Here is a 26,545-nt window from a genome sequence, read left to right as displayed (position 1 = left end):
GCCATTTGCTGCTCAGGGTCTGAAGAGGCAGTTCCTCTCGCTCACTGTCAACATCATCAACAGTGTGCTATATACCCTATATGTATCAGGAGAACAAAGATGAGTTAGATTGACCCTGCACTCAAGGAGCAAGTAGGGAAGGATATAAACATGAACAAATGCATAACACTGCATAATATTATAACACATATTATAATAAAGGTAGGAGCCCAAATCTAGAAATTCTAGAGGACGGACACTGCCCAGATGGGCAGTCACCTGAGATGAGTAAGTTTAAGGAATTGCCAAGCAGAGGAGATAGAATCTAGGGTAGGAGAAACTCAAGAGGAAATAATTTTTCTCCTAGAGCTTTTATACAGATGTCATTTATAAATCTTCCGAAGTTAGGAAAAAGGTATCCGTGGCTAGGGAGTATGCGAGCTGTGCGTGTTAATGGGCGCATTGGTGTGGGGGAAGGGAGGCTAGGATGGAGAAGGGGGTTTCTGCTTTGCACCTTTATACAGTTCTGTACTGTTGGAATATTTTACCATGAGCATAGACTTACTTTTTAAAGATTTATTTATTTTAGAGAGAGAGAGAGAGCGCAGGGTGGAGGGACAGACGAAGAGGGAGAGAAACCCAAACAGACCCCTCACTGAGCACAGAGCCCGACTCAGGGCTCATCTCACAACCCTGAGATCAGGACCTGAGCCAGAACCAAGAGTTGGACGCTTAACCGACTGTGCCACCCAAGCACCCCTATTTTATTTTTTTTAAAGCTAGTTCATTCTAAAAGCTGAAGAAGAGGTAATTTAATCATCAGAAGTATTTTATTTAAGTGCCCACCTTTGCATTAAATATATGTGTATTTATTAGGGAAGGTTGGGGTATGGCAGGAGACAAAAGCAGCAGAAGATCCTAAGTCTATGAATTAACTAGAATTTCCCAATGGCATTTATATAAAGTGTAATTATAAAGTATGTTTATCATATAATTATAAAATTCTTAAAAGCATTTTATATACTTTTAAGTACATTTTACATAAATATACACATATGTACTTATAACTATAATATGGAATTTTATATTTATATAGAGATTTATATTTTGTATATGTATATGTATATATACAGATTTATATATATAGGGGCACCTGGGTGGCTCAGTCATTAAGCGTCTGCCTTCGGCTCACATCGTGATCCTAGGGTCCTGGGATCGAGCCCCATGTTGGGCTCCCTGCTCAGCGGGAAGCCTGCTTCTCCCTCTCCCACTCCCCCTGCTTGTGTTCCCTCTCTCGCTGTCTCTCTGTCTGTCAAATAAATAAATAAAAATTTTAAAAAAATTTATATATGTGTGTATATATATTTATGTATATGTGTATATATATAAATAAATAGAGGATGACCATTCATCCTATTTCCCCAGATACTGGACCAATATATACCTGTTTCTCTGGCATAGTTATTAGTTGCATCTGTTTTCTCTCTCAAGTGTCCTGTTTTAGATGCTGAATTATGTGTTCACCATATATTTTTATATATATATGTATATATATTTATAAATAAGTGTATGACTATGTAAACATTTTTATATAGCATACGCTCATATATTTATAATAAAGTCACACATTTATTTGTACATACATATGAATATATGCATATGTATATTTATGTATTTAGAAGGTATATGTTAAAGGCTATTTATAGCTTAAATACAAACTCAGGAAAATAGTAACATAAGTCAGATGACCACAGTTATCTATTTACAAATTATTTTAAAAGAAATGTAGGCCCACCAAAATTTTTGCATCTGTGACATTTTTATTAGCCTTTTTCATGTTTATCTATTCCATCTTGGTAATATTACTGAGAATAGTGAATTTATTGCATGAAACTTGCTTTTTAGAAAACATTTAGAAAGTTACACATAAATTAAATCTCATCTTCCCGTCTTATATTTATTTTTCTGAGGTCTTCCGTGGGCTTTCCATTGGCAGGAACTCCTAAAGCTTCAGTATTAAGTTATTCTCTGTAAAGAAATCAAGTAGAGGAGGTCACTTTAACTTTTTTAAGTCCAGACTACTATTTTTGCTGAGGATGACTGCCAACACACAAAAGCTCATTTATTAAGTCTTAATTTTAATTTTGGAGATATCTTTAAAGTTAAGTATGTCTGATAAGATCTGTGGGTCTAATGTTATTTCACGGAATGTTCTTATCAGTCGCAACAAAGGAGGCCAGCTGAAGGGGCCAGGCTGGTCATGTGACAGAGAGAAGCCACTTGGTGGTAAGTGCCTGGGCCAGCAGCGTGTGACTATAGGTGACCGTGATGAGGGGGCACAGCTACTAGGCGCCCAGTCCTTCTTGCCAGGCAGGCAGCAACCACTGTTGCCCACTCTTCTTATTGTTCAAGAAAAGATATATTGATTTTTATGTTAAATCTTACTCTTTTCGACATCAGCCCAGTTTTTCAGAAACATGGTTCCAAAGACCAGGTTGGCCAGACAAAACCTGCGGGAACCAGATTTGCCTGTGGTCCTCTGGTCTACAGACTTCAGACTCATTTCTGTGTTGCCCTTTGGACATGTAGGATGTGGCTTATAGTTATAGCAGCTTCTGAACTGATCAGGTGACTACAGCCGGGGGGGGGGGGCAGTCCACGTGGCAGGCACTGGTAAGCTCGAAAGGTGGGTGCTGGAGTCTGAGAGACGTTAAGGTGCACCTTCAGCAACTTTCACTGCTTTTCTAGCCTGCTTGTGCAGATTGGGGCTTGTTGTTTTACACTCTTACACTGACTCTTGGATTCTAAACTTCTTGAGGGCATGAAACTCTGTGCCTCTTTGTGAGTGAAATTCTCTTTCCTCCCTTTGTTTATATCTGCAGAGCTAAATTCTGCCCTCAAGATCCAGTAGACGGCGTTTCCTCCTAAAGAGCTTTGCTGAGCTACTCCCTGTGCCTTCCCTCGCTCCCACTCCCCAGCTGCTCCCCAGAACTCCCACTGTGTTCTCCTGACCAGCCTGCCTGCCTGCCTGCATGATCCTGCACATGTCTTTGTTATGCAGCGTTTCATAAACACGTCTTACTTCCCTTGCTACACCACAAAACTTTGAAGGCAGAATTTTTATTTCTTTTATGGCAATGGGGTTTTATTGTCAGCCGCCCCGGGCCTGGTTCTAGCTGGTTAATAAAAACTACTTGGGGTGCCTGAGTGGCTCAGTTGCTTAAGTGTCTGACTCCTGATCTCAGCTCGGGTCTTGATCTCAGGGTCATGAGTTTAAGCCCTGTGTTGGGCTCCACACTGGGTGTGGGGCCTGCTTAAAAAAAACATTTTGTGTTTGCTTTGCCTACGGTGTTCCTTCTGCTTAGAATGCCTTTCCCAGGGGCGCCTGGGTGGCTCAGTTGGTTAAGCGACTGCCTTCGGCTCAGGTCATGATCCTGGAGTCCTGGGATCAAGTCCCGCATCGGGCTCCCTGCTAGGCGGGGATCCTGCTTCTCCCTCTGACCCTTCCCCCTCTCATGTGCTCTCTGTCTCTCTCATTCTCTCTTTCTCAAATAAATAAAATCTTTAAAAAAATAAATAAATAAAAATTTTAAAAAATTTAAAAAAAAAAGAATGCCTTTCCCACATCCTAGTTTTACTTTTTTTTTTTTTTTTTAAAGATTTTATTTATTTATTTGACAGAGAGATAGCGAGAGAGGGAACATGAGCAGGGGGAGGGGGAGAGGGAGAGGGAAAAGCAGGCTTCCCACGGAGCGGGGAGCCCGATGTGGGACTCGATCCCAGGACCCTGGGATCATGACCTGAGAGGAAGGCAGACGCTTAACGACTGAGCCACCCAGGTGTCCCCCCAGTTGATTGATGTCAAGCTTTCCAGGGCCCCTATAAATAATAAGTTGGCATTTCATCCTTTAACACTTTGTACATACCTTTAGTATAAGGCCTACCATCGTGGATTCCAATTATTAGTTGACAGTTCTCTTTCTTCTCCTAGACTCTGAGCTCCTTGAGGACAAAGACTTGCCTCACATGCTTCAGTATCTCCAGCCCTGAGCCCTGTGTCTGACCATGTTAGGTATTAACGTATGTGCTGGGTAAAATTGACACAAGAACAAAGTTTTTATGTATGTGCCAAGAAGGCAAATCGAAGTGCTGCACAGTCACTATGATTTTAAAAGGATTCCTGCCACACGATGGTAGATAGTCCCCCTTTTGAACAGTGTCATACTTGGATATTCCAAAGTTAGGAGGATGTGTTAATGACATATATAATGATACTTCCTATTATATGTGTTATTCTAACTCCTGTATGATTAAGATATTCTTAGATTTTAACAGTTAGCCTTTTACTAACCATCCTACCTGAGCAATCTAAGTGAAGAATCATGCCATCCTACAGAAGTGGGTGGGGCCTATCATCAAACACCTCGGAGTATCAGCTTGATGGGAAATACCGCATGCCCCATGTGGAGGTGGGGCCTGTGGGAGTTTCAGAGTGCTGTGAACTGGGATGTTTCAGAAGAAGCAGTAGTTTTGAGGTGGAAGGACAAAATAGGTGTCAGCATGGAACTAAGCCAAGATGGAAACCACCGTTTAAAACCATAGTACATGTTTTGCCAGATCTGAGACTACCCAGTCAGGCTGGGTAAAGAATTGGAATAATGTATGGGCTTCAGAAAAGCCAAACAGGATGAGAATAAATGAGTCAGGAGAGAAAGTAGATTCTACAGGGGCTCAGGGCAGAGACCCCAAGGGAGGCAAAAGAAGCATCAGCCAAATATGTCATTGATCTATAACCAGTGAAGGATAGAGTCCCGCTGTCTGCTCAGGGTGGCCCCCTCTCCTTCAGGGGCATAGAGGAAGCCGTAGATTCCAGTTCATTTAATTCCATTTTTATTCATAGACTTAATCCCTCACACTTCTAGGAAAGATTCAAGAACAATTACAATTTAAAGGAAGGGTAAACAAGAGTAGAAGAACTAAGGTTAAATAAAGAAAATGAAACCATAGTCACACCAGAAACCCAGGCTAACTATGGCTACAACAGGCGATGATGACAGTTCTAAGCTTCCTTGTCTTGGGAATAGAAGAATTTGTTAGTAGTAATGTAGTTTTCCTATGGCTAGAAGAGATCAAAGAATTAATCAAATGGATCCTAAAGTATAAAGGACACTAAATAACATAATGGGCACAACTTATAATAGCTTTAGAAAAGGGTAAAAAGAAATTCATAAGTGGCCATCTGGTCTCTCCACAACTGAATGAATGCCATGGGTTAAAGGTGGGACTCCAGGGCTAGGAAGACCTTGCCCCTGGGAGCTAAAGAAGTATCTTCAAGCTCTGCTGCTTTCTGGACATCTAAAGAGAGAGAGAGGCTGGATGAATAGCTAGTCAGTATGGCCTTTAGACCAGAGGGAGGTTTTTGGTTTTAACTGCAGGACTGATCTGTTAGTGTACAGTGACATTAGTTTAGTGAGTTGCTGTTAACATTTTTTAAATGAGAGACAATGGAAGAGGACAAAATACATCGCACGCAGTGCACGCAGTAAGGTTAAGTTTTAATTTTTGTGTCTTAGATCCCTACAGACCATGTATTTTTTATATAATATTCTATCCCTCATTAAAATATTAATTGGTAGGTTCTGGCCATCCCAGGCTTATGGTATAAAATATATAAAAAGAATAACAAGAATTAGGCTCTGGGAAGAACAGAGATAAGATCCTTGAATCAGAACAAGAGCCACTGTGCCTTTAAATTGTGCTAATTTAGGAACCTGTGACTAGACTCAGTATTTTTTTATTGAAATACAACTAACATAGTGTTATATTAGTTTCAGGTATATAATGATTCAACAGTTCTTTTTTTTTTTTTTTTTAAGATTTTATTTATTTGACAGAGAGAGAGACACAGCGAGAGAGGGAACACAAGCAGGGGGAGTGGGAGAAGGGGAAGCAGGCTTCCCGCCCAGCAGGGAGCCCAATGCGGGGCTTGATCCCAGGACCCTGGGACCATGACCTGAGCCGAAGGCAGACGCTTAACGACTGAGCCACCCAGGCGCCCTGATTCAGCAGTTCTGTACATTGCTCAGTGCTCATCACGATAAATGTATGCTTGATCCCCTTTATCTAGTTCACCCCTCCTCCCACCCACCTCCCCCTGGTAACCATCAGTTTCCTCTCTGTACTTAAGAGTCTGGTTTTTTTTGTCTCTTTTTTTTTTTCCTTTGTTCACTTGTTTTATTTCTTAAATTCCACATGTGAGTAAAAATCATATGGCATTTGTTTCCTCTGACTTATTTCACTTGGCATCATACCCTTTAGGTCAATGGCAACATTCTTTTTTATGGCTGAGTAATATTCCTGTGTGTGTGTTTCAGTGTGTATGTGTATCACATCTACTTTATCCATTCATCTATCAGTGGACATGTGGACTGCTTCCATATCTTGGCTATTGTAAATAATGCTGCCATAAACATAGGGGTGCGTATATCTTTCCAAATTAGTGTTTTCATTTTCTTTGGGTAAATACCCAGTAGTGGAATTACTCATGCTGGGAAAACTGGTTGGCTACATGTGAAAGAATGAAGCTGGACCACTTTTTTACACCACACACAAAAATAAACTCAAAATGGATTAAAGACCTAAATGTGAGACCTGACACCATAAAAATCCTAGAAGAGAGCACAAGCAGTAATTTCTTTGCCATCAGCCATAGAAACATTTTTCTAGATATGTCTCAGGCAAGGGAAACAAAAGCAAAACTCAACTGTTGGGACTCACCAAAATAAAAGGCTTTCACACAGCAAAGGAAACCATCAGCAAAACAAAAAGGTAACCTACCAAACGGGAGAAGATATTTGCAAAAGATATATCTAATAAGGGGTTAATATCCAAAATATATAAGAATTTATACAATTCAACACCCAAAAACCACAAATAATCCAATTAACAAATGGGCAGAGGACCTGAATAGACATTTTTCCAAAGAAGACATACAGGTGGTCGACAGACACATGAAAAGATGCTCAACATCACTCATCATCAGGGAAATGCAAATCAAAACCACAATGAGATACCACCTCACACCTGTTAGAATGGCTAAAATCCAAAAAGGTAAGAGATAACGAAGGGTTGGAGAAAAGGGAGCCCTTGTGCACTGTTGGTGGGAATGTAAATTCCCACTATGGAAAACAGTATGGAGATTCCTCCACAGAACTACTGTATGAGCCAGCAACCCCACTTCTGGGTATGTATTCGAAGGAATTGAAATCAAGATCTTGTAGAGATGTCTGCAAATCAAAACCACAGTGAGATAGCACTAGACTCAGAGGCATACTTTCCTGGTTTTGTGTGTTGTTTCTTTTTTGTGTGCCTTCAGTACCTCACAGAGTTGTTTTTGAAAACCCTTAATCTACCTTGGCTATCCTGAAAGGGAAATCAGAGAAAGAACGAGTAAGGGCCAGTAGCGCAGAGAGGCAGGGCACCCCTGGTGGTCAGACTTGGTCATGCAGACTGAGGCTTCCCATCCAGGGACCTTTCAGAGCCACCAATTAGGAACGGCTTCTCCAGTTCTTCTTCTCTGAGCAGGCAATACCTTTATATACAGGTACTGCTTACTTAGGGAAAACTTAAAAAAAAATCTTCTTCCTGCTTCATAAATGATGTTTGGATCAGATCATCAGGATTATCTGTGAAAATAGGAGGTTGTAGCAGGACCATAGCATTACTCAGCTCTAGGAATTCAGTGCAGCAGTCTTGAGTGACGAAGAGACCCTAAACATTTGTGGGGAGAAACCCTCCTCCTCCCAAATTTGGACGTGTATATATAGCTACAGCTTTGGAGAAAGAGTTCTGGGAGGATTTCCAACTATAACAACTATTAGCGATGGTATGAGAAACAGGCTGGGGCGAGATCAAGATTTAGCTTCTAATGTTGACTCCAAGTCTTGCAAGTAACAGCAGAATGAGATAAAAACCTGTATTTTCGTACCAAAAAAAAAGTGTTTCAAAAGTGTTGAAAATTGTCTAGAAATAAAGAAACTACTTGTTGGGGTGCCTGGCTGGCTCAGTCGGTAGGGCACGCAGCTCTTGAGGGGTCGTGAGTTTGAGCCTCACTTTGGGCATAGAGCTTACTTAAGAAAGAAACTACTTGTGGCAGGGTCTCTGATCATCTGTCTCCTCTCGTTTCAGATGACAGTCATGTCCCTTTCCAGGGACCTCAAGGACGACTTGCACAGTGACACAGTGCTCTCCATCTTAAATGAGCAGCGCATTCGGGGCATTTTGTGTGATGTCACAATTATTGTGGAAGACACCAAATTTAAAGCACACAGCAATGTCCTAGCTGCTTCAAGCCTTTATTTCAAAAATATCTTTTGGAGCCATGCGATCTGTATTTCCAGCCATGTCCTGGAACTGGATGATCTCAAAGCTGAAGTGTTTACAGAAATCCTTAATTACATCTACAGCTCCACAGTTGTCGTCAAGAGACAGGAAACAGTCACCGATCTTGCAGCTGCAGGAAAAAAGCTGGGGATATCCTTCTTGGAAGATCTTACTGATCGCAACTTCTCAAATTCCCCTGGTCCCTATGTATTCTGCATTACCGAAAAGGGAGTGGTTAAAGAAGAAAAAAATGAAAAAAGGCACGAAGAGCCTGCTATCACCAACGGGCCAAGGATCACCAATGCATTTTCCATCATTGAGACAGAAAATAGTAATAACATGTTTTCTCCACTGGACTTGAGGGCAAGTTTCAAAAAGGTCTCTGACTCCATGAGAACCGCTAGCCTCTGCCTGGAGAGGGCCGACGTGTGTCACGAGGCGGAGCCCGTCCGCACCCTAGCGGAGCACTCATATGCCGTTTCTTCCGTGGCCGAGGCCTACAGAAATCAGCCTGCCCGTGAACATGACAGCAGCTCCCCTGGTAAGACAGGGAAAGAAAATTGTGAGGCTCTGGCAGCAAAACCGAAAACATGCCGAAAGCCAAAGACAGTGTCCATACCCCCGGATTCTGACTCAGCTACGGACAATATACCACCCCCTCCGGTAACCAGCTTAGAGGTTCATCAGGAAAGAAGCCCACAGCCAGCTGCAGTCCTGCCTCGTTCGAAATCTCCCAACAACGAAGGAGATGTCCGTTTTTCCAAGGAAGATGCAAATAAATCCTCGGACGTTCCTGGGCCACCGGCGGCAGAGGTCCCGCCTCTCGTTTACAATTGTAGCTGTTGTTCCAAATCCTTTGACAGTAGCGCCCTGCTCAGTGCCCACATGCAGCTTCACAAGCCAACCCAGGAGCCTTTGGTGTGCAAGTACTGCAACAAGCAGTTCAGCACTCTGAACAGGCTGGATCGGCACGAGCAGATTTGTATGCGGTCCAGCCACATGCCTGTTCCTGGAGGAAACCAGCGCTTTTTAGAAAACTATCCTACCATTGGACAGAATGGTAGCTCATTCACGGGTCCAGAACCTCTGTTGTCTGAAAACAGGATCGGTGACTTTTCCAGTACCGGAAGCACCTTGCCAGAAACGGACCACATGGTTAAATTTGTGAACGGGCAGATGCTCTACAGCTGTGTTGTATGCAAACGGAGTTATGTGACTTTGTCCAGCCTCCGAAGGCATGCAAATGTTCACTCGTGGAGAAGAACCTATCCTTGCCATTACTGCAACAAAGTATTTGCACTGGCCGAGTACAGGACAAGACATGAAATTTGGCACACAGGAGAAAGGCGCTATCAGTGCATTTTCTGCCTTGAAACTTTCATGACCTACTATATTCTCAAGAACCATCAGAAGTCTTTCCATGCCATAGATCATAGACTTTCCATCAGTAAAAAAACAGCCAATGGAGGCCTGAAGCCTAGCGTCTATCCATATAAACTTTACAGGCTGCTGCCTATGAAATGCAAGAGGGCTCCTTATAAAAGCTACCGAAATTCTTCCTATGAAAATGCCCGAGAGAACAGTCAGATGAATGACTCTGCAGCTGGCCCCTATGTTATTCAGAATCCACACAGCTCTGAGTTACCAACACTGAATTTCCAGGACCGCGTAAACACCTTGACCAACAGTCCCGCCATCCCCTTGGAAACGTCTGCACGTCAGGAGGTACCCACTTCTGCCAACGTACAGAACGCAGAGGGGACCAAATGGGGAGAGGAAACGTTGAAAGTGGACCTCGACAATCACTTTTATTCCGCCGAGGTGTCTGTTTCTTCCACGGAGAATGCCGGCAGCTCTGACCTGCCGGGAGGGGATGTACCTGTTTCATCTCTGAGTAACGGCAGTGAACACGCAGCCTCTGTGATCAGCTACGGTGGCTCAGCACCCTCGGTCATTGTGCACAGTAGCCAGTTCTCATCGGTGATAATGCACAGCACGGCCGTGGCCGCCGTGGCCAGCAGCAACCACCGAGCCCCTTCAGACCCAGCTGTCAGTCAGGCCCTGAAAGACGACAGCAGACCTGAGCCCGATAAAGTGAGCAGAGTGGTCAGCAGGCCTAAGAGCATCAAGGAGAAAAAGAAAACCGTGCTGTGTAACAAGGCAGAGGTAGCAGACGAGTCCAAGTACGTGGCTGATCCTGGAGGGTCGCTGAGCAAAACCACAAATGTCAAAGAAACCAGTAAAATCGAAACCTACATTGCAAAGCCCGCTCTGCCTGGAACCTCTACAAACAGCAACGTCGCGCCCCTGTGCCAGATAACGGTGAAAATCGGAAACGAAGCCATCGTGAAAAGGCACATCCTAGGATCTAAGCTGTTCTATAAAAGAGGAAGAAGACCCAAGTACCCGATGGAGGAGGAGGCTTTGCCACAGGAGAGTGACCCGGAAACCAACAGAGCCAGCCCCCTCGGGCTCTGCCAGTCCGAGTGTGTGGAAATGAACGAAATGTTTGACGACGCCAGTGACCAGGATTCCACCGACAAGCCCTGGCGTCCTTACTACAACTACAAACCCAAAAAGAAATCCAGACAGCTGAGAAAAATGAGGAAGGCCAACTGGAAGAAAGAGCATGAAAACAGGAGCCCAAGCAGTAAGTGCAGATACCCAGCAGAACTGGACTGTGCCGTGGGGAAGGCTCCCCAGGAGAAGGCCTTCGAGGAAGAAGAAAATAAGGAGATGCCCAAGCTGCAGTGTGAACTCTGTGATGGAGACAAAGCCTCGGGGGCGGCGAATCAAGGGAGGCCCCACCGGCATCTCACTGCGAGGCCGTACGCCTGCGAGTTCTGTGCCAAGCAGTTCCAGAGCCCGTCCACCCTCAAGATGCACATGAGGTGTCACACCGGAGAGAAGCCGTACCAGTGCAAGACCTGTGGGCGGTGCTTTTCGGTGCAGGGAAACTTGCAGAAACACGAACGCATCCACCTGGGCGTGAAGGAGTTCATCTGTCAGTACTGCAACAAGGCATTCACGCTGAACGAGACCCTCAAGATCCACGAAAGGATCCACACGGGCGAAAAGCGTTACCACTGTCAGTTCTGCTTTCAGAGCTTTTTGTACCTTTCCACAAAAAGGAATCACGAGCAGAGGCACATTTGGGAGCATGACGGGAAGGGCTATGCCTGCTTCCAGTGCCCCAAAATTTGCAAAACAGCTGCTGCCCTTGGAATGCACCAGAAGAAACACTTATTCAAAAGTCCAAGTCAGCGGGAGAAAGTAGAAGGTGACATGTGCCAGGAGAACTCAAACCCCCTGGAGAACCCACATGTCAATGACTCAGAAGACAGTGACCAAAAGGATAACGTACAAACCATTGTTGAAAATGTCCTTTGAGTGGCGATACTTAGAAAAGTCTTCAAAAATATAAGTTGGTGGGTTTGTTGTTTGGGGGTTTTTTTGTTTTTGTTTTTTTAGTTAGCTGTTTTCTTCTGTGTTTTTTTTTTTTTTTTTAAGTTTTGTTCACGCAACAGTCATGAAGGAGTGAAATGTAAAAAAAGAAAATCTCATTTGTGAAAATTCCAGAAAAAAGGATCCTAATACCTACTTTGGGTTTTAGCATTAACTTCATTACAAAATAGCCGAATCCTCCAGTATCCCAAGTATCTTGTGGAAGTTTATGAAGTTCTTAGCTGTGGTATTTCTGCCAGTGGGGGGGTGGGAGGGGAGGCTAATGTTAGCCTAATTTAAAACTTTCTAGTAAGTGCTGATAGGAACTGGCTGCTGAGCTGTCTTTAGTCCACTGGAGAAAACGAGGGTCAGATATCATGAAAACATCATCTTCATAAATATGTTAGAAGGTAAATGAGCTATGACAGTCATTTTTCCCATCCGGCTTCTGTGCTATTAAAAATTGTTTAAATTAGTGGATATATATAAAATATTTAATATTATAGCTGAAAATATGTGTGAAATTGAGTAACCTAAGTAGGACATTCATTATCTAGAACTACTTTTCTGCAACACAAACCTTGTAAAATACATATATAAATCACTATGACTTTTAACTGTCCATGTCCCCTGTAGAGAATTATGATGATGAGCAATAGATCTGCAAATAATGAGGACTGATGGAAAAATCGGTAGAAAGCATCTTGAATCTGATTTAAGAGCATATTGTATGCTTTTAAATGGAATGCCGTTCCCTTGAAGTTACGGCTGAGCTATTACTAGAACTGGTCTACTCCAGTCACAGAAAACATAGGTCATGCCTTATCTGTGGGGGAGAGCCCTCCCAGAACTTTTCTGTGATTACCTGTGCTGTATATTACTTTGCAGTGGCCTCACCTCAGAAAATAAAGAAGGGTCAAATTCTTCTGAAACTCCCTGCAGTCTTCCATCCATCACAAGGCCATGGATATGGGGGTCTATTTCAGACAGACTTAATCAGTCCCAAGGGTTTACGTAAAACCTGACACCTCCCATTCCACTGAAGGAGTGTCCAGGAGATTTAGTGCAAAGAATGCGTATGGTGGTGAATTCCCAGGCACTTGAACGTGACAGAAAGCCTAATCCCTATGATCGTTAGCCTTCTTGGAGATTATGCAGCCCACAAGTGTACACTAACTAGTATGAAACAAAAGGACATCAGAAACACACCTCCCACCTCACCCATTAATGACTTGAGTGGGCAAGAGGAGGCGATGACCTTCCTTGCCTCAAACAGAAGCTTTGCTTTTTGGGGGTGGGGTGGGGAGATAGAATGTGGAGTGGTAAGATTCCATCACTTACTTACATGACTCAGAAACCTATCCCCAAAGCCAGATGCCTTGTCTTCATGTTTGCAGACATCTAGCTCCCTTGCTAAAAACCCACTTAAGTTTTCTCATTTTCTTTTATGCTGACCCACACCATCAGCATTGCCATCAAAGTCCAGTTGCCCTGTAGGGCATGTGGACTAGGTTCTGGGAAGCTGGAACTCATCATTCTTATATTTAAACTGCCAGGATAGGAGGGAGAGAGAAAACATTCCTACCCTTTGATCAGCAGTGTGAACAGAATCCGGAACCTGGTTTAAGGGTGACCTACAGCCATTCATGTTCATGGGATTTGATAGATGGAAGCCCAAGGTTATCCAAGGTTGCAAGGTCACCATTATGAAGAAGTAGTTCAAAGGACTCCAGTTCCTCTCTCCAAGTATTGTGATACCTCCACGAAGAAGACTTAATGTGGATTTGGGTGGGCAAGAAAACGTTTAAACACCCAGAGAAGGACATGATCAGAGCTGACCTTTTTATATAGTAGTATTTTGCTGTTAAGTAACCCCAGTACTGCATCTGCATTTATCTTTTGTTCATCTACTTTCACTTACATACAGTATTATGTAATAGAGGAAAATGGGAAAATGCAAGCAAATTCAACCTTATTTTAATACATTGTATATATGTATACCTGCATTATTCATTTGGGTTTTGTTCAAAGAGATAGTCACAAAGGGCTTATGAAAATCATTTCTGAATTGATAATTAGAATAATGAATAGGCAATTCTGTGATCTACTAATTTGTTTTATCTCAATTAGGATTATTAATCAAAGAGAATTACTGTGTATTTCAGTCATTTTGATTTGGGGTAACTCTAAATATAAAATTATTACATGTAGTGATGTCTCCCAGCCCTTACATGTGGAAATTTTTTAAGTGGACTTGTATGCTGATAATTCTAGACCAAAGTAAATATGGCAGAATATTTATACATGAAAAAATAATTTTGCAAATATTTTCTATAATTGTATTATTCGTTTAAAATGTTGATAGCTTGTGTTAGTTTCAGGGAGGGGTGTATATTTTGATAAAAAAATACTTGACTTTGTAATTCTGTATATTCTATACAATTTATAGCAGAGCCGTTTTAAGACAGCCTTGTCACATTTTTTTTGTTAATTGTGAAAACTTTATCATGAGTGATGTTTAAGTATGCATTGAGTACATAACGACCAACTAGAATTAAAGTAGGTGTAAACAGTGAACATACTGTATGCTGTACAAGATATATTGTAATTTGCCGTTTTAGCATCTGTATTTTGGTTAGAAGATATTATTAAATGCAGATGTTAAGGGTTGGAAAAGTCTAATTTTATTTTTAGAAATAATGAATACAGATTTGGTTTTGCTTGATTAAAATAGCTTATTCCTATGTTAAGTCTCTTAAATGTTTTAATGTTAATTCTTTTGTGCAGCCAAGCAGCAGTTTCCTCTTTGTGAGTCACAGCCTTGTTTCACATATCATTCACTTAATATATTTCTGTTTCCTTACTTGTTTGCATTCCATGATACCTACTTACATGCTTATTAGGACCCAAACGGAATATACATTTAAAAAAAAAAAAAAAAGGTAGAATAAGAGAGCTGGAAGTCTTCTTATCACTCGGTGCTTTGGATAGGCCTGACCTTGGCGTGTGGAATCCGAGAGCCCTGGAAGTGTCTCTGCCCCAGGAGACAAATTCCACTTGGTACCAGGTGTTTGGCACTGTTCTTCCCCTGGGCCGTTTCATTCGGGTCTTTCCCGACAAGCCTGGGAAGTCATCCTCACTATCCACATTTTATAGCGACTTTGAGAAGATCCCACAGCCAGACAGAGCCAGGATTCCAACCCAGGGCTTCGTGACTTCAGAGCCCATGTCTTCGTTTCTTCTCAGCACCTTAGAGGAAACTGCTTCCTGGAAACTGAGCGGAGAGTAGGAAAAGGGGCGCGAGGAGGGCAGGCAGCTCTAGGACAGTGGCTGCCCCCTGTGCCAACTTTCAGGAGGCTGTACTGGCCTCAGCTCTCCCTGGCACACCCCTGCCTTTTGTCCTCACGCCTCAACACTTGGGGCGTTTGGCTTTCTCCTCGATGTTGGGATATTGCCCTATAAAACCATTTTTTAAAAACCTGTGCACTTTTCCCCAAGAATATGGAGTAAAATTATCATTTAATGCTGTTCTAAGCTAGTAATTTCTCACCCAAAGAAAAAACTGTGTTCCATCATCACAGACCATACCCCTAACCTTGACTCGTCACCTTCAGATGCATGCAGTCGGTCGCAGTAGGTCGCGGTAGGTCACGTGGAAGGGAGTGCCAGTGGCTCACGCCGCGCAATCCATCAGCAACACAGGGAAAATAACTCAGACTTCCGGTCCTCCTCGTGGCTGGCCGGTAGCACCAATTTTGTATTGGAAGGGTAATCCAAACCAGATCCAAACCAAAACTTTGATAACTGCTGGCTGTTGAAACTAACGTCCTTGATCGAGCAAAACAACAGATTCAATATTGAAAAAATTTGTAACAGTTGAGAAAGTAACTGGATTAAAATCATCAAAACAAATCATGCAAGGCAGTCCTATTTGTACGTATTGTATGAATTACTTTGGGTCTTCTTATTCCTGTTGCTCACCTTCCTCTTTTCTCATTGGCTCCCATCAACTGATTTGGTTCCACGCCCTCTGTCTCCATCAGGTGCTCTTTGCAGAGGCAGTTTCCTCCATATGTGAGAACTCTTCACCTTCCTCTTCCCCAAATCCTGGTGGGCTATTGATCTCCCTTCTGGAGAGAGGAACCCCCCCTTGTCCCCACTCTCCCTCCCCAGTATTCGCCCCTTGATGCTGACTCTTCAAGTAAGGTGCTCAGTGGACAGGCAAGTCAGGCCTCAGTGGACTCTCCAAATTTAGACAACTAATGGAAGAACTGGTTATAACAGAAGTATGATTACACTTTTAAAGATTTTTTTTTAATTATTATTTCATTCTTGACATCCAAGACCTCAATTCTGTTTATTTAGAATCTTTTGCTGAGGGGCGCCTGGGTGGCTCAGTTGGTTAAGCGTCTGACTTCAGCTCAGGTCATGATCTCAGGGTCCTGGGATGGAGCCTCATGTCATCAGGGTCTCCCTGCTCAGTGGGGAGTCTCCTTCCCCCTCTGCCTCTGCCTCGCCCCCTGCTCATGCTCACACTCTCTCTCAAATAAAATATACTTTTTTAAAAAAAGAATGTTTTGCTGAGAAGTCAAGAGCACTTTTTTCCCCAACAATTTTAAGAGCTATGACTTCTGTGTAATTATAGGTAGGGGTAAGGATGTTATTCCTGTTACAGGAAACTTTGGTATACAGAGACTTAAAAGATGTAACAATGCTAATTTATGTAGAATTTTCGTTCACTCATTCAAAATATGTTTAATTTTGAGTCTCGGGTGTTGTGCCCAGGGCTATAGAGGTAGAAGAGGTAGCCTGAGCCTTCAAGGAGCTGGATCTGGGGAAGGAGACTGATGAGGCAAGCCATGATGACAAAACAAAACTCTGAGCTCCTGGGAGCTCGGAAGCAGATTGGATTGTGTTGGGTTATGAGAGAGATGGCTCCGAGCTAGGGCTGAGGGAGCCTGGGAGCTTCCTAGTGCGGGCAGGCCCAGGTAGAGTGGCTAAAACAAAGGAGCATGGGTGAGGGCAGATTGCTATGCAAACCTGGGGTTTGGGTGGTGAGCCAGGAGACGCACATAGAGGCCACATCACCAGGGCCTCATGGGCCTTGCCAGAGAATTTGTACTTCTGACACTGACAGATGATGGGGGAGCAGAGGAGCAGCTGAGTGCTAGGAGGGAAGTTCAGAGCTAGGTCCTAGAAGCAACATGAGAGGCCATGGGAAGGCTTCAACAGACAGGACATGATCTAATGTGTTTAAAGGATGACTCGCACTCCAGTGCAGTGCGGAGACTGCAGGTCAGTGAAGAGACTCTCTTTGTTTCCCCCCTTGCAATATATTTCTGAAGACATTATGTTGTTTGTCCTGAAGAGTTTCTCATGGCCTGGGAATTTAGCAAGACAGCTTCCTAAGTTATGTTCTTCCATCAGGAGGCACATGCTGTCTGGCTGACATATTGGATATACTTTGAAGGTAGATCTGATGGGATTTACGGGTGGTTTAGGTCCCAGGAGGTGAGAAAAACAGAGGCATCAAAGACGACTCCACGTCTTGGGCCTGAGCAATGGAAGGATGGAGTCACCAGCAGTTTGCAAGAGGGGACTGACTTCAGGTATGAAGCTGAAAGGCATGTTTCATTCCTTCAAAACCTATTTGAGCTAGATGCTGGGACTACAAGAGCAGGCAAAACAGATTATCCCTGGAGCTTATGATCTAGTGGGGCACACAAAACACATCTACATAAGTGCTACAAAGAGGAGGTGCTAGTCAGGAAGTTCCTTGAGGAAGTACCTTTTGAGTGAGATCGGAACAAGGAATAAGAATTGAAAGAGGAGTGAATTTCCAGGTAGAGGGAACAGCATGTACAAAAGTCTGCTTCTAGAGGGAACACAGTGCACTGGAAGCCAGTGGTGGCCAGAGTGCAAGAGGGATGGGTCTGAGATGAGACTGGAGGCCGGAAGCCAGACCCTGCAGGGTCCCCAGGTCCTGCTAAGGATTGGGATCTTCTACTAAGAGCAACAGAGAGCTGTTGAATTGTTGAGACCAGAAGAAGTATTTTAATCAGTTTTGTACCTGTGAAAAGTCACTGTGGCTGAAATGTAGAGAACGACGTGGAGGACAGTAGTGGCCGGAAATCGAGCAGGTAGGAAGCTACTGCAGTGGTCCAGACTGGAGAGGACAGTGGAGTGGAGTATGTATTGGCAGGGAAGATGAGAGAAGAGGGGAGAGAATGAGAGCTAGTTCGGAGATAAAATCAGCAGCACTTGACGTTGGATAGATAGATATGGGGAAGTGAAGGCTAGGGAGGGGCCAAGGATAACCTTTTGGTTTCAGATTTGTTGAAACTATGGGAATGTAAGATGTCTCCCATCAAGCTTGTATAGCAAAAGAAGACAGAATCCCGGAGAACACAGATATTGGAAAGATGAATTAAATAAAAGCCTGTAAGGGGCTGGCATGGAGAAGAGATGGAGAAATAGGAGGAAAATTGGGGGAGTGGCAGCTAGGGGGCCAGAGATGGAGAACCTCTCAGAAAGGAGAGAATGATCAATGGTGTCAAGTGAAGATAAAGCCGACTAAAGAAAATCTGGAAAGTGCCCTTTTGCACCCAGCAACTAGAAGGTCACTGGCAGTGATGTGCTGGTAAACAGTTAACGACCATCACCTTGGAGAGAGGGAAAGCCGGATTCCTAGTGCTTGCCAATGTCTGTCGTGTAAAGACTCCCGCCACAGATGATTTTAAGCTACCAGCATGATGTCACTGAACGTGGAGTTGGGAAGAGAGACATCAGTCGGTTCACAAGAGCTAGTATGAGCCTGCTCGGTGGCTCACCTGGGGGATCTTGGAGTAGTTTCAGTGTGGTGGTGCTGGTGGAAGCTGGGCGTCAGAGGCAGGAGTGGAGGGGGAGACCGTGAGCGAGGGTTCTGGTTTCAAGAAGCTTAGCTATGAAGGGGGCGCCTGGGTGGCTCAGTCAGTTAAGCATCTGACTTGCACTCAGGGTCCTGGGATTGAATCCTGCATCTGGCTCCTTGCTCAGTGGGAGGCCTGCTTCTCCCTCTCCCTCCTGGTCTGCCCCTTCCCCTGTTTGAGCTCTCTCTGTCTCTCAAATAAATTTAAAAAGAAGGAGGAGGAGAGGAGAAGCAGCAGCTGCTTAGCTATAAAAGGAGAGAAGAAAGAGAAAGGTAGGAGACCAGGATTCCACCATATGCAGTAGAACAAAGGACGAGGAGGCAAGGGAGTTGAGGGTATCAGCAAGAGACTTGGTTGTAGCCAAGGACTATAAAGCCTGGGTTTAATTTAAGGAAATATGGACTTCAGTGTCTGATAGACACACACAAATGGAGGAGGCCTTCAAAGCTCTTCCACAACTATTTTCCTATTTGTCTCTCACCATCGTCGTGTTGTGGTGGCCGTGATTACTGTCTTCTTCATCTAAAAGCTGTGGACACAGAGCATGGAGAAGCCAAGGGGCTCAGAGACTGGACCAACACCGGTCAGTTTTCAGGACACGCTTTTTACCACCACCCGCTGACTCCACATTGACTAAGGGATATTCTGGAAGATGGGGTACTGGGACAACGACAACTGTTGTGCTTTCCTTAAAATGAGTGTGTTTATTAGCCTGAGACCCAAATACCCTCAGAATGCCCTGGGTCATTGTTTTGGACGGTGTGTTCTTATGTGGCAGTTAGCATAGGTAGACCTCACGTTATTGTGCTTCACTTTATTGTGCTTTGCAGATACTGCATTTTTTTCTTTTTTTCTTACAAATTGAAGGTTTGTGGCAACCCTGCATTGAGCAAATCTATTGGTATCTCTGTGGCACATTTTGGTAATTCTTGCAATATTTTAAACTTCCTCATTATTATATTTGTTATAATAATCTGTGATCAGTGATTATAACTCACTGAAAGCTCAGATGAGGGTCAGCATGTTTTTGGCGATGAAGTATTTTTTAAGGAAGGTATGTACATTGGTTTTTTAGACATAATGCTATTGCACACTTAGTAGACTCCAGTCTAGTGTAAACATACTTTTACATGTACTGAAAAACCAAAGAACTCATTTGCCTTGTTTTATTGTGTTATTCATTTTATTGTGGTGGTCTGGAACCAAACCCGCGGTATCTCCAAGGGGTGCCTGTATTACCAGGCACTGTTCTAAGCATCTAATGAATATTACCTCATTTAATCCTCCTCTCAGTGCCATGAGATAGACATTGATATGACCATCCCCATCAACATTTAATGTGGTTATCTTGTGCCGTACAGTGCCACAAAACTCGGCGGCTCAAAACAGCCCTGTACCAGTATTATTATCTCACATGGTTTTGGGGTCTGACTGGGATCAGCTGAGCGTGCCTCTCATGCCGGTGTAGACAGTTGGTAGCCGGGTGGCGTCAACTGAAGCCTTGAACACATGGGGCATCCAGGCAGCCCCAGCCCAGCTTAGAGTCAGGGGTGGAGGAATGGACTACACTTCTCAAGGGGGGGGGGTGGGCAGCAGGCACATCCGGGGAGGGAAGGGATAGATGGTGGCCATCTTTAGGGACAAGCTATTCTACAAGAGATAATCCCCAATGAGAAACCCCAGGCACAGAGGAGCTAGATGACTTACCCAAGGTCAGACAGCCGGGATGTGGAGAAGCAGAGTTCGTCCCAGGCAGCTGAGTTCCAAAGTCTGCTGAGACAGGCAGAAGGGACTGAAGCCCAGTCGCATAGCACACCCTCTCATTGCAAAGCCATGGTGGTTAAGAGCACAGCATTATTCGTGGTAGAACCAGAGCGTTCCTGGAGTGAGCTGTGAAGGAGCTGGGAGAGAGGAAGAAATTCTAAAAATATTTTAAATGGAAGGACGCCTGGGTGGCTCAGTCGGTTAAGTGACTGCCTCTGGCTCAGGTCATGATCCTGGAGTCCCGGGATCGAGTCCCGCATCGGGCTCCTGGCTCAGGGGGGGCCCGCTTCTCCCTCTGACCCTCTCCCCTCTCATGCTGTTTCTCTCTCGCTCGCTCTCTAATAAATAAATAAAATCTTTAAAAACAAGTCAATAAAAATATTTTAAATGAAAATAAATGGGGAGGGTAAATATTGAGTCAAATTTCAAGAACTATCTAAACAAGGCTTTTTTTATGTTGGGGGTGAAAATAGGGTCTTGTGTGGCCTGAGACAAATGGAAGACTTTATACTTTTGCTTGCCTTTACCCAATCAGGAAAGAATAGAAATGTAAGTGTTGGGGGGGGGGGGGTGGCGGGGAGGGCAAGACAAGGGTTGCATTGCTTTTTTTCCTTATAAGTAATCAAAATCTGAAACTTCTACTCAGCTGCTCCAAATGGTCAAATATGGGGGGGAGCCTATGACTGGGACCAGGGAGTTGGAATCTGAGGTGTAGACTGGCCTCAGACAGGATCTTCAGGCTCCTTCTGTGCCCCTTGTATCATGTCATAGCCCTGAAAGTCCGGGTCATCGCTTACTTTGACACGTCATGGCCCCGCTAATGGAAGAACATCTTCCATTAGGAAGGACATCTAAAGGAAATGACATCTCTAATTCAAAAAGTTTACTCACTTCACAGAAGCAATGGGGTATTGCCACAGAGAAGCTGACTCACCTCCAAGTGGCCCTTTTCTCTCCCCAAATCTGACGACCAGAGACACTGTAAGCTTAGGCACTGTTAATTTCTAGCTTCTTGGTTTTACTGGGCTAAAAGGCCAGGTCCCACCCATTGACTGGAACATGCTCACTATGTGGGTAAATGTGGTTAGTGGAAAGAGCAGCAGGCCATTTCCCAGGTCAGACCCCATCATTTCTGACATTTCTCTTCCTAAAGAGAAATTCAGGGCCGCTATTTTCGTCATCATGATGGGAACCCGCCTCCTCCGCTATTGCTCATGTTGCCTGTGGCAACATTCCAGCCACCGGGAACTCCTCACCATCCAGTAGCATCCCCACACCTAAGCAAGAAGGCCCCACCCTGGCCCTCCTGCAGAGGTTCCCCCCCTCCGGCCCCAGGGGTCAGAGTCTGCAGGGCCAATAGTAAGGTGCCCACCCAGAGTCTGTGCCACTCTGAACACTCAGGACCACCCAGAGAATTCTCTACCCACTTGCAGGGTCTGCTCAGGCCTCTTCCCTGCCAGTGTCACTCCCCTTGGTCCCAGGGATGGGCAAGGGGCAGGTGTTTGCAGGTGATGGGGACGGAGTCTGTGACCCGTATGTGCTGAGCCGGAGGCCCCCAGCATAGGGGAGGGAGCAGGGTGGAGAGTAAAAAGGCACAAGGGGAGGACCTGGGCCCAGCTCTTCTTGTGCTTCTCCCTCCGATCTGGAACACCCGAGCCTGGGAATTCTAAATCCAAACCTGGCTTCCCAGATGGTTATGAAGGTGTGTTTACCAAAGAAAGAGAAGAGAGCATATTCAATTTAAGAGCTATTCACCTGATTTCTAGCTTTCAAATGCTTAGACATATGATCTACTACTGTTGACCCTTGAACAGCATAAGTTTGAACTGTGTGGATCCACTTATATGCAGATTTTTAAAAATACAGTACAGTACTGTGAACATATTTTCTCTTTCTTATGGTTTTAACATTTTTCTCATTTACTTTATTATAAGAATACAGTATATAATATGTACACACCATACGTGTTAACTGGCTGTTTCTGTTGTCAGTCAGGATTCTGGTCAACTGTAGGCTATTAGGGGCTAAGTTTCTGGGGAGTCAAAAGTTATACAGATTTCTGACCCTGCAGGGCAATCAGCACCCCGATCCCTGCATTGTTCAAGGGTCAACTGCATAGGCCTCCATCACTTGCCTTCAACCCTATAGAAGTTTGGGGGGCTGGCACCACTCCCCAGAGTGTCTGGCTTTTCATCACACTATGTCTGAGTTCCAGTTCCTGGCAGTATTGAAATGTCCATCCCTTCCCCCCCGCCCCCAACTCCACCCCTATCCACCGTCATGAGCAGGTCTCAATGCGCAGTTCCAAAGCCTCTTCTAAAGCTTCTTCCCAGAGGTGTTTTGTGTTTTGTTTTGTTTTGTTTTGTTTTAAGATTTTGTTTATTTATTTATTTGACAGAGAGAGAGAAGCAGCATGAGAGGGGATAGGGTCAGAGGGAGAAGCAGCCTCCCTGCTGAGCCGGGAGCCCGATGTGGGACTCGATCCCAGGACTCCGGGATCATGACCTGAGCCGAAGGCAGTCGCTTAACCAACTGAGCCACCCAGGCGCCCCCGGAGGTGTTTTGTGAGACAGACCCTCAGACGTCGGCTTGCCTTTGCCTCAGTCCCCCCACAGCTCTCTGGCAACACCCTTTTTCAATCCCACGTCTGCTCTCGGACAGCAAGCTCCTCCTCTTATTTAGCTACACTTCCAGCATCAGCACTGCAGTCCCAAACATGAGTCATCTCCTGAGAGTAGTGATTCTCCATTCCAGGGTCACGAACCATCACAGTGCATCTGGGAAGGAGGGTTTTCCCAAGATGTGCGACTTTCAGTGCTTAAACCAGGTCAGTCTTGGGGAAACCGGGATGACTGGTCACCCTGATGGGGAAGAGGTTCTCCAGGACGGGAAGGGGCATCAGCAGCCACAATAGAAGTAGAACTAAGTGGCCAGTTTTAGTTTGCAACAACTAATGGGATTGTCAGCTTTCTACTGCCTCTGCCTGAGAAGTGAGGAAACATCTAGGCCACACAGGAAGCTGGCCAGGATGTGCAAGTCTGGGCTGAGAGAATGGAGGGGACAACCATGGGGCCCAATCTCCAGAGTCCTACTAAAAGGCTTTAATTATTTCACAGAAACTCCCTCTACTCTCATTTCTCTGAAGAACCTCCTGGGGAGCTTCCCGCTTCCCCCCTCGGAAGCGTTCAGAGTCCACTTTGAGAATTAGTGATGGTCTGTCCCAGGCTTCCCCACCAACCCCCATCTGTCCTGCTAAGTGTGATGGACAGCTCTGGGTTTTCCTGCTGAGTCCTTTTCTATTTTGATGGTGAAAGCACTTGAATTTCTTTTAGAAATCTCCTCTCACTCCCTCTTTCTTCAGCCCCACCTTCAGACCTGACGGATCAGGTTAGGGGTTGCTGGTGGGTGGGAAACACGGGACCTGGTGCTAGTTACTGTATTTCTACATCTCAGCGCAAGAACAAGGAAACTGAGCCAGGACCTTCTCGACTGCCATGGAGAGAACAGTTGGCCTTAAGCAAAGCTGGATGTCAGGGCTCCGTTCTGAGGTTCCTGGTAGTCTGGACTAACATAATTCAAATTCTGAGCTTTCTCAAGCAAAAGTCATGAGAATCACTGTGCTCTGTATTAAATGCAAACTAAGCAGAAGTGCTTCTGTCTTCAGGGTTTTTTGTCGCTTAGACAAAAATGGGATGTGGGAAGGAAACAAGAACCTAAAATGAGTGGATGACAGTTGGAACCAGGAAGCCCCTCACCTCATCTCTAGGTCCCCCTTCATGCTCCTTCTTGCTCCTTTATTCGTCCTCTCTGTGCTCCCAGCCTTCTCTGCCTCTCCCTGGCTGCCGTGCACGATGCTGGCCCGCCCGACAGGACCTCATGGGCAGTGGCCCTCAGATGCCGACTGCCTGCCATCCCTGGGTGCTAATTGCCAATTTCTGGAAAAGGATATCTGATTCCTGCCTTCCCCCCACCCCCCACACCCCCATTGAAGACATCGGTTCCCTTGGTCAGTTTAGTCTGGATTTAATTAGCTCTGATTAAGGGACCGAGCCCTGTTAGGAGATGGCTGCAGAAGCTTCACCCTGGGGGCAAAGCCGGCATTCAGAGGAGGCAGGGCGGGCTGGGAGAGGTCCTCAAGTGCCCACCATGTGGTCCTGCAGGGACTAGAGCTGCTTCATCAGTAACCACACCAGCAGGAGCCTCGAGACCTGTCATGATGGCTTCCAACCTTGCTGTCCCAAATCTCCCATGACAGATATACCTAGGCAGTTGTAAAAAGGTCTGCCTGGCTTTGAGGAGGTCTTAGGCCTTGTCCCACACCAACATTTCACATGGATTTGTGGGTGACATGGCATGTAGCACTGTAAAGGGTGTGATTTGGGTAGGTATTTGTAAAGGATGTCTCACCCCCCTCCACACACACACACACACACACACACACACACACTCTCTCTACACATTAAAAAGTGAACTTGCTTTGACAGTGTTTTCCCCTCACCCTGCCAATTTGCAAACATGTTCTTCAGAAACATTATAAACTTGTTTATGCAAAGCTTGTTTTTGAATGCATTCTTTTTGAAAAAATATGTGTTAAAAAAAAGAAAACCTGTTTATATGTGGAAGGCGAGTAATGTAAACAAGCTGTCAGCGTTTGAGAGCAAGCGGCTGGAGGCTAGGGTAAGATCTCTGCCTACATTGCCGCCTGCTGTAACCTCCAACCCCCTAGTAGAAGTTTTAGCATGAAAACCCAGTCTTCCCTCTGCTCGATAAGCATCAATCTCCCGGCTTCTCTCTCAAGAACACTGAACCAGACTCGCACCCCCACCATGGAGGGACTCCCACCTTTGTGCAGACGAGAGGGAAAGTCTTGCCAGCAGAGGTCACTGATGCTCCAGCTTAGGATTTAGCAGCCGCCAAGGCAGGAAGGCTGTCCCAATAAGGTTGTGCCCACCCCGCTTCTTGCTCCTGTCCATGAACTTGCTCCCTGCTTAGCCTATTGAAGGAAATAACCGTCAGTGTTGCAGTAACAAAGTGTGTGCATGCTAGCAACAGTTTTTCTCAGTAGTACCTACCCTTTCACATCCCCAACCTGTGAGTCTTTAGTTTGACATGAAGGGAATTCTCGGGATAAGACAGGCAATAATCTGAGACACAGAACATCAGGTGCTGCTTCAACCCTGGATTGTACCTGACCAGGTGTAGCCCATTCCATAAACTAGTTATATCTGCTTCTTGCCTGGATTACTGGGAGGTGACCCCCACCACACGTGGAAAGTCGCCTATAACGTAGGGACAGGGGCTGTGGTCTGGCATGGAGTAGTGCAAGCCAGTTGGGGGAGGGGGGAGGGGGGAGAAGGTGCCTGTGGACTGCCCGCAAAGAATGAGAGGCATTTAGGAGCCACCTATGGGCCCAGGGCTTGCCGTGGACCACAGCTGCATAGCTCGGACCGACTTGCCAGCGTTCTGCAGTGGCAAGAGATGCTACGAGGGCGCATCTGTCCACTAAGGGTGGAGGGGAAGAAACTGCATCTGTGGGATGGGGGAGAGAGTAGCAGGGCACCTAAAAACCATCGAATTGCCATATGACAGCGCCCACCTCATATACGAAGATGCTGCCAAACTCAGAGGCCAAGTGAGAATACCAACTTCTCAGGCCACTGGGATGCGTAGCCCGTTCTCCGCCCAGGCAGCCAGGGGATTGCACCTCACAGCCCTGGGCAGCAGAGACGCGACGGTCCTGGAAAACCGGAAGGAGGTACCGGGGCACGGTGGCAGCAGGGAACCCCACGCGAAGGTAAGGAAGCTGCCCGCCGGTCTGGGAAGAGCGCTGAGGAAGAAGCATGTGACCCAGGCCTAAGCCAATCAGTTGCACTTCCGCAGTCACCGCGATTGGCTCAGCAGTGTGCCTGGGACCCACTCAGAGCCAATGAGACTTAAGATTCCCGGGCATGCTCTAAGAGAGGTTTGTTCTGCCCGCTCGACCTGGGGCTGAAAAGCTGGTGCGGGGACTACTGCCTTTTTTTTTTCTTTTTCTTTTAAGATTGTATTTATTTATTTGAGAGAGAGAG

At 45.2% G+C, this 26,545-nt stretch overlaps 1 protein-coding gene and 1 long non-coding RNA gene across 6 annotated transcripts in view; one reads left to right on the top strand and one right to left on the bottom strand.

Moving 5' to 3' along the window:
* Positions 1–15,431, top strand: part of ZBTB38 (zinc finger and BTB domain containing 38) — an 80,358-nt gene extending 64,927 nt beyond the window's left edge. For all 4 annotated transcript variants that reach the window (XM_045903656.3, XM_045903653.3, XM_045903655.3 and 1 more), the window contains one exon: positions 8,167–15,431. In XM_045903656.3, coding sequence (XP_045759612.1) covers positions 8,167–11,751 — 3,585 coding nt within the window. In that variant the 3' untranslated portion in view covers positions 11,752–15,431. The remainder of the gene's footprint in view (positions 1–8,166) is intronic.
* Positions 1,796–26,417, bottom strand: LOC123863768 (uncharacterized). Of its 2 annotated transcripts, none has more exons than XR_006795640.3 (4): positions 26,074–26,417; positions 25,320–25,470; positions 20,421–20,614; positions 1,796–2,007 (listed from the first exon to the last, which is right to left on the bottom strand). It is a non-coding gene; the product is annotated as an uncharacterized LOC123863768 (long non-coding RNA). The 2 variants fall into 2 exon arrangements; XR_010410294.1 differs by lacking the exon at positions 1,796–2,007 and adding an exon at positions 18,959–19,242.
* Between the last annotated feature and the right edge of the window lie 128 nt (positions 26,418–26,545).

Source organism: Mirounga angustirostris, unplaced genomic scaffold, assembly GCF_029215605.1.
Source record: "Mirounga angustirostris isolate CCGP_5_RB_7025 unplaced genomic scaffold, mMirAng1.0.hap1 SCAF_1, whole genome shotgun sequence".
Taxonomy (NCBI): domain Eukaryota; kingdom Metazoa; phylum Chordata; class Mammalia; order Carnivora; family Phocidae; genus Mirounga; species Mirounga angustirostris.
The sequence above is the reverse complement of the archived record's forward strand: the minus strand, read 5'-3'. Positions and strand labels throughout refer to the sequence as shown.